This window comes from Erigeron canadensis, chromosome 3 (assembly GCF_010389155.1).
Source record: "Erigeron canadensis isolate Cc75 chromosome 3, C_canadensis_v1, whole genome shotgun sequence".
Taxonomy (NCBI): domain Eukaryota; kingdom Viridiplantae; phylum Streptophyta; class Magnoliopsida; order Asterales; family Asteraceae; genus Erigeron; species Erigeron canadensis.
In genome coordinates, this window is record NC_057763.1 from 40,622,984 (window position 1) to 40,631,507 (window position 8,524).

Consider the following 8,524-nt stretch of genomic DNA (forward strand, 5'->3'; position numbering starts at 1 on the left):
CTAATAATAATAATAACCAATTTGTTAAAGTTTTATGTATTTAAATTGAACTTCCTTTTACGTTTATCTATTAATAATTACACTTTATATAAAATTTATTACTATCTTAATAAGTAATTATACAAATAACATGTATATTCATCAAAGTTTATCATACTAATTGTCTTATCATGCAACACATGAGTTTAATCTAGTGTTAATTAAAACAAAGTAAGTATGATACGCATCATATAGATAAATTCACATTGTTTTTTGGGTGACACACTTCTCTTTGTATTTATCATGGCGAGTTGGCGACGAAAAAAATGGTAATACGCTCGTGACACGTTCCTCACAATAGTGTCACCCTGTGACACTCCGTTGGGAGAGATCTCAGATACTCAAACATTGACCAAGCAAATGGGTTGTGCAATGGAACAGGAATGCAAATGAGGAAATTTGGTAAACATGTTATTGATGCTAAAATATTAACCGGAAGTCATAACTGTGATATTCTCCACATTCCTAAAATGAAGGTGATACCTTCAGATCGTAAAATTTCGTTTAGACTTCAAAGAAGACAATTTTTTGTCGTTGTCTGCTTCACAATGACTATAAACAAGAGCAAGGGCCAGTTACTATCCCAAATAAGTTTATTTTTAAAGAAATGAACTCTTAGCCATAAACAACTATATGTCGTTGTTTCACGTTTAAATAGCAAAAAAAGATTGAATGTTTTGGTCGTGAAGAAAACAACAAGCATGACTAAATATGTCGTCTACAAAGAAATGTTACAAAAGATTTATTTTTTATTTCAACTTTTCGTATTTATTACTTATTGGAAACCGTTTAACATTTAAACTTTCAACACTTGATTGTTATTGTTTTGAACGATATGTATTAATTTGGTGGTTGTTTAGTTTTATTTGAATGTCATTTTTTTTCTTTGAGATGCTATTTAAAAAATTATAAAATAACCTACCTTAAGAATCAACTAACCATTACCGATATATCAAATGGTAAAACATTCACTTTTCATGTAGAGATCATTGGCCAGTCTTTTAATTTAAATTTTCTTTGATATGCACACGGGTCATAATCTAGTTACTCATTATGTTAAAATTAGAAGATTAAAACGTTATTTACCCAAAGTTTAAATCAGAAAAGAAGTGGGCTGGACGAGTGGACGTTTCTTTGATTCAAAATTGGGTTACAGAATCCAGATCCAGAGTTATCATAACAATAATAACACCTGACCCGAAACAAAAAGCAAACCCTGAATAAACCCTCATCATCCCTCCCACTTTCCCCAATTCAAAACTGTAATAAGAAAAAAAATAAAATAATAATCCAATAATTCCCGTCACCGATGGCAAGCGGTTTCTCATTCTCAACAACATCCTCGTCGACATCTCCATTCTCATTCGCATCATCATCGTCGTCGTCATCTTCAACCTCATCTCCATTTTCACTTTCCACAAACCCTAACCCTACTTTCGGCTTCAGCGCTGCCTCCACCCCCGCTTTCGGTACTACCTCTTCTGCCAGTACGTCGTCGTTTGGTGGCTCCACTTTGTTCGGTACCTCCACTTCAGCTTCCACCACTCCATCTATTTTCGGTTCAGGTTCTGTTTTCGGTACTCCTTCAAATACTACTACTAATAATAATACTCTTACTAATTTTAACTTTAATTCAAATTCCCCGTTCGCAACAACGACAACTGCTAGTACTGGTATTAGTTTTGCCTCAACTGCATTTGGAACTACACCATCTGCATTTCCGGCATTCGGGACACCTACTAGCAGCTCGATATCGACTGCTACGAATACGAATGTATCTTCTGCTCCAGGATTTTCGTTATTCAATGCTACAACCGCTGCGGCTATTTCAACTTCTTCTGCAGCTCCTGCCTTTTCGCTCTCGACTGCATCATCTACCTCTGCTGTGCCATCGTTTTCATTTTCCACCAGTTCGGCTCCTGCTGCTACTAGTTTCTCTTTTGCGAATGCGTCTGCCTCGTCCGGGCTGCAGTTGTCTCCGAGTTTGAGTTCTGGTTTGAAAGCTGGTTCTACCGCAGGAACTACCACTGCTAATGTTAGTGCTGCGTCCACACCTGCGTTTACTGCATTTGGCGTGACATCATCGGCTTCTACTACAGCTTCCACACCCGCCTTTTCTGCATTTAGTGTGACGTCATCGGCTTCTACTACATCTTCCACACCCGCCTTTTCTGCATTTGCTGTGACATCATCAGCTTCTACTACATCTTCCACACCCGCCTTTTCTGCATTTGCTGTGACATCACCGGCTTCTACTACAACCAAGACACCTGCTTTGTCTGGATTTGGTGTAACTTCATCTGCAGCTACTACTACGACTTCCACACAGGCAATTACTGGATTTGGTGTAACTTCTTCTGCTAGTACCACCACAGCTGCGACACCTGTTGGATCTGTGCTAACTTTTACGAGTCCTACTACTGCTGCTTCTACTTCAACGGGGACGACAAGTTCTTTCTTGGGATTTCAAACATCTGCTAAAACTTCGGGTTCTCTTACATCAGCATCACAGCCACAATCCACAGCTGCTACCTCTTTCTTGGGTGAGTTTGTTGGTATATATTGTCATTTTTTTGTAATTTATATATGTTATTGAATGGCTGCGTATCAAATTATATAGCAATGCTTGATGAGGTCCTAATTTTAACATGATTAGTGAGGTCCTAACTTTTATATGATTAGTGAGGTATTGCTTTGTCAAAGAGTGTTCAGATGGTCAGAGGCTTCATTTGTTAGGGGTGAAGTTTATGAACTTGTTTTGTGATTGTGTTAACTCATTGAAGTAATTGCAGCCATGTAAATGTAGGAAGTTCTAGTAAAATATAGAAAAGGATGTTAAATGGATAACTGACTTCCCATGAACGGTCCCATACCAACAAGTTAAATAAATAACTTAAAATCCTAAGTCATGCCTACATAATTTAATCTTCTTACATAAGGTAAAGCCTGCTTTCAGAATTCTGGATTTGACATGATAAGTTGAAAAGAAAGACTCGCATGATCAGTTTTAGGGGGCCTAGTACATGTTGTTGAGTCCTTTCCGTTGACACCGCGTAAAATGCATAACTTTTACCAGTTTAAAAGTACTTTGACTTTTCTAGCAATTATAAATTAGGATTAAACTCACAGAAATTGTTATAAATAAAAGGATGGTCTGTGTTTTTAGCAATGCAATGCATAAACAAACCTACGTTTACCTTGTCTCTAGAGTCTAGATGGCAATGCACAAACTCACAAAGCATCTCGCTAGTTATTGTCATGTGAATGCTAATTTGTGAATTTACACAATCCCCTAAATGTTTTTTGACTAATAAGAATTTCTTAATATCAATGATAGCTTTTGTATGTTTGCACATGTATGGAATTTTCAGCAGAAGGTTTATGTTTCTGTAATCAAATTGGTAAAGAGGACACATTGATGACATTAAACTTCTTATCTGGCTTATAAAATTCATATCCTTTAACGGTGTGATTTATTGTGGACCGTCTTCATTTTTAATCTCATGTCATGTATACATATATTAAACAGGCATTCCTGCTTCAACAACTACCATTTCGACTATTACAGCCACTACTGCTCAATCATCATCCGCGCTTGTCGTTTCTTCCAGTAGTGGGTCAGTTATCACTATAACCTTGGGAACAAAATTTATTTTATAATTCATTATTGGTGTTCAAGCATATTCTTGAAAATATAGTTTTAAAGTGACCTTATATGTATCCTTATAAGAAAAACGGATCTGATCTTTCCGCTTGCCAATTAATTTACTACTTGCAAATTTTGTTTTGTTGTTAAGGCACGTTAGAGTTTGACATTACAATATATTGGCTGATATCGTCAGTATTATGTTTGACTTCATATTACAATATTCCTCTCTGGTATACACAGTGCCTGATCTCAAACCTCTTGTTATTTTGCCACCAGGACTACTACAAGTGTCAATGCACCTGTAGTCTCCGCGCCGAAATTACCATCTGAAATTACTGGAAAGACCGTTGAAGAGGTATTCATAGTTTCATACAAGTCGATACTTTCCCTTTCTATCCTATTAACTTCTTACGTTTTTCGTAATTAATTCATCTTGGTGTCTGTGTACCCTATTTTGCGAACCAATGGTTTCTTTGTTTTTTTTTTTTTTCTGATCTTTCAGCATCCAGGGGTTAGTTAAATGACTTGATTCTAATTATTTTACTTATTTTAAAAGATCATCAAGGAGTGGAATGTGGAGCTCCAGGAGCGGACTGGCAAGTTCAGAAAACAAGCTAATGCTATAGCTGAGTGGGACAAGAGAATCTTGCAGAACCGGGATGTTCTTCTCAAACTAGAGGCAAGACATTTCTTTGATGCTTAAGCAGCATAATTTCAACTCAGTAAACCTTCTTTAGTGGCCATTTGACTTCCAATAAACCAAAGATAGTCTGAGATGTTTACTTGTTTCTTTGTTGCCGCCCCCATTTATGCTGTATTTTTCTCTGCACAGGCAGAAGTTGCAAAAGTTGTTGAGACCCAATCAAACCTTGAGCGACAGTTAGAGCTGATTGAGACTCATCAACAAGAGGTATCTTAACAAGGGTTTTAGTTTTTATTCTATGTGTATAATATTTTAATCGTATAAGTGCATACTTAAAATTTGAAATTGTTGCTTGTCTTCTACCTAAAAACAACACACCTTTCCTATGGAGATAACTACAGAATCTGAATGCAAGGAATTGCTTCTCGGGTAAAACAGGATTCTCTTATAAATGGATTTATATCTGTAAAAGCTTATTTGCACAATAGCCATGTCATCGTCATCGTGGAAGAAGCTTCAAAGTTTTCAGTGGGCAGTGTATCATTGGTACACCATAAAATATGTGTTGCGTTACCTAAGTGACCCATAAAGAGGCATTGCATTTAGTATAATTTCAAAATTAAGTTGGAAGTATTGGACTCTAGATACATGGTGATACTGATACCTCCATGCATGTCTAATGTAAAAGGAGGGTTTGGTACACTTTATGCAACTAAAAGGATACCTGTTAATGCCAAAGCTAACTGGAAGTTTGATTATGGTTATATAAAATTACATATTAGTTGGAGTTTACGACTAGAGCCTCTACATTGTGGTAGTCTGAGGTGCTAACTTTTTTCGACTAACGTATTTGTGAATGTTTTACAAGGTCTCTTTGAGGTAATTTTGCTAAGAGTTGATCGGAACCTGAAATATTTAGCTCAGTTTTTAGTTTTAAGAGACATCACTTCCTCAACATATAATGTTTGTAACGAGGGGTCTTGTATGCTTAGATCAGTTTTGAATGACTTATATTTAATTGTTTGAAAGTTACATGCCTCCACTTAATCTCCTTCATTAGTGCAATAGGGTGATCATGATATGCAAGATTACGAGTATTTGGATGTTTTCTATGATATGCGTTTTTATCTACCTTTAGCAAATCTGAATCAGTTTATTTTTCAAATTTGGATTTCCTCTTTTTACATCTGAGTTTCATGATAGTGACAAGTTACTACTTCCTATGACTTGAGACAATTCTTAGGTTGACAAGTCCTTACAAAGTGTGGAAGAAGAGGCTGAGAGAATATACAAAGACGAGCATGGTCTACTTCTTGATGATGAAGTAGCTTCGACCAGGGATGCAATGTGAGCAAATACCTTTAACTTTTTAAATGTATCATATGTTATGTTGGTCATGTAATTCAGCTTTTGTTAAGATGTGTACCTTGGGTTGCTATTTATTTTATACTAAAATCAGAGTTTAGGGAAACTAATGGTTATTAGTTGGATTAGATGATGATCCTTATATTTAAGCAGTTTTGTCATGAGAAGTTTGAACGCACGATGATCTATTTAGTTACTCATTTAATAGTTTTTAGCTCTTGATTGGTATCATTTTTGAAGTGGATAAGTAACATAATCTGTAAATGTGAAAATTTACATAATTTGAAATGGAAATTCATTTTTATTCCTGTCCTGCTTGTACATATGTTTTTCCAGAAAAAGTAAACATGCTTTAACTAAATTTGAATATTTGTGTTCCTTTCTCTAAATTCAGGTATGAGCAGGCTGAATTTGTTGAGAGAGAGATGGAACAGATGACAGAACAAATAAAGTCTGTTATTCAGACTCTTAATGCCAATCAGGTTAGTTTTTATTGAAATTTCGGTAAGGCCCACTTTTTCTTCTCCCAAAAGAGAATATTAGGGAACGGATCTTGTTGAAAAGTTGACTTCCAAATTTGATGTATTCCTGCTCTCACAAATCTTGTTGAATGACTGTTCAGATAAAAATCAAATATTATCTAATGCATCTTTTCAGTAGTTATTCAATGGCAAATTGAAGCTTTAAATTCCTACCTCAACATTTGCTAATATACCTTTGGGTTGATGTTGGTATACTATGTTTGTATCTCCTATAGGCTGGAGAACTTGAAGGAACCGATGGTATGACCCCTCTGGATGTCGTTGTTCGGATCCTTAACAATCAATTAAGCTCATTAATGTGGATCGATGAAAAGGTTAGATTGGTACTTGATGTTCTATTCATCTCTTCTTTGTTTTGTCATTAAGGAATTGGATTGCATAACTTATTGTTATCCATCTAATTTGGCTGATGCTTCATAAATCGTAATGCACTCTTGGTATTTGCTTATATAGTGTTATTATGTTAATTTTTACAAGTGCCTATGAATTAGAAGTCAGTTACTAGGCAGTTTTACCCATTTACTTTAGAGTTTAAAACAGATTAATATGGATTAATGCGTATTATGTCCAGTGGGTAAAAGCAAAACAACGTAGAAGGAAACATGTCAACAGTTGCTAAAAGTATAACGTGTATGCATCAAACCTCGTAAACCACTTTGTTTAAATGCATTAAACCTTTTTAATCATATTAGGAAGTTTAAATTATGATATGAAACAGTATAATCTATGAGATGACATTTGACACTATGTAATAAACAATATTATTGATTCGGTCAACCTTACCTATTCGATATCTCTCGCATAACCATACGTACCCAGTAATATCCAGCATGAAAAATTACCTGTATCGACACAAACAATTTTTTACCGGTTATCCACTCACTTGATCCCCCCATATTGCCATCTTTTGTTCCAAGGAACCTTTCATTTTCTTGTGGCTTTCAGGCATCGTCTTCCATTGATGCTAGATTGCTAGAGGTGACACCACTCAAACCTAAAAATAGGTTTGATGTAGGTAGTATTAGTATCCCTGCTTTTAAAAGTTATACCTTGACTACTTATTACAGGTCAATATGTATCTAAGGTGTACTCTGATAATTATAACTTTCAAAGTTATTTTATTTAAATCCAAGTGTTGGGGCGGATCAACCTGACCTGACTTGTATTTAAAAAGTTGCTCGTTTCAACCAACATCTTCAACCTGCCTGGCAAGTACTTTCATACTTCCTTTTTAAAGGGAATCGTACTGAGATCTATGAATCCATCCATCATAATTGCAAGTGTTATCTACTTTTTAATGCATCATGGCAATGCTGATAATTTGTCATAATGTCCAACAGGCCGAAGAGTTCTCTTCACGCATTCAAAAACTGGCAAAGCAAGGTTCTGCTGCTGATCGAGAGCTGATAGGTCCAAAGTTCTGGCTTACTCGATAAGTGTATCTTCTTGTCGTATAAATCTGTGGATTTCAATTCTAGTAACGTAACTGAAAAATAGAGTGATGTCAAATGCTGGTGAAACCAGTTTGCTAGATCAAGCATCAAGATTGGGGCTCCTTATATGCACCAGTCCTCTGTGTTTTTGACTTATATTAATCAATTGACTTGGATATGTGAATTCATAACCTGTTACTCAGACTTTATTGTTCTTGATGCATGAAGTTCCGAGTTTTCATACTGGATTTATAGGGTATAGGTTTTTTCTTCATGGTGCCATGGTTGATTGCTTTGTTACATTTTGATGACAGCTTGTTCTTGTTGCTGTATAAAATTCTCTTTACATGAATTTTTGGTTTAATTTGCTCTTTGATGATACGCATTACTTATTAGTAATTTAGTATATGTATTAGTTAATCGTTAAGAATTCTTAATTATTTAGTAGCCATCTAGTCAGTTTCAATCGAATTTGATGTTCCTAAGTTTTCTGTTAGAATCGTGGCCTGTGATAAAGAAGCTTGTCTTTAACTAATTCCTTTGAACTCATTTCACCTATTGTACATTTGTACCTCTCGATACCTCCTCACCTTGCACATTTTCTTTCTTTTCCTCATCCCATGATCTTTTCCTATGTTGTGGAACTGTGGAAGTACAACGGTGCTCCATTGTTAATAATGACTATATCCAAGCTACAACCAATAAAGCAAGCATTTCAGACATTTTTTTTTTTTAGTGAATAGCTGTAACATAATATAGGTACTAGATTTAGACCCCGCGTAAAACGCGAGCCTGTTGAATTAATCTGTTTTAAGTTTCTTTGATAAATAGAATAGAATGTTTTTCTTTGTTG

At 35.4% G+C, this 8,524-nt stretch overlaps 1 protein-coding gene across 1 annotated transcript; it reads left to right on the top strand.

Annotated features, from left to right (window-relative positions):
• Window positions 1–1,250: 1,250 nt before the first annotated feature.
• On the top strand, window positions 1,251–7,912 carry LOC122593919 (nuclear pore complex protein NUP62). The gene is made up of 9 exons (XM_043766381.1): window positions 1,251–2,582; window positions 3,569–3,656; window positions 3,965–4,043; window positions 4,245–4,367; window positions 4,521–4,598; window positions 5,575–5,678; window positions 6,091–6,178; window positions 6,454–6,552; window positions 7,579–7,912. Exons 1-9 carry the CDS (start codon window positions 1,349–1,351, stop codon window positions 7,672–7,674), a joined length of 1,989 nt encoding a protein of 662 aa, XP_043622316.1. The 5' UTR covers window positions 1,251–1,348; the 3' UTR covers window positions 7,675–7,912.
• Window positions 7,913–8,524: the final 612 nt, after the last annotated feature.

Coding starts and splice junctions, on each gene's coding strand:
- LOC122593919 (XM_043766381.1), top strand. CDS start 1,349: ATGGCAAGCGGTTTCTCATTCTCAACAACATCCTCGTCGACATCTCCA. Junction 4,044..4,244: donor CTGGAAAGACCGTTGAAGAG/GTATTCATAGTT, acceptor TTATTTTAAAAG/ATCATCAAGGAGTGGAATGT. Junction 5,679..6,090: donor GCTTCGACCAGGGATGCAAT/GTGAGCAAATAC, acceptor CTCTAAATTCAG/GTATGAGCAGGCTGAATTTG.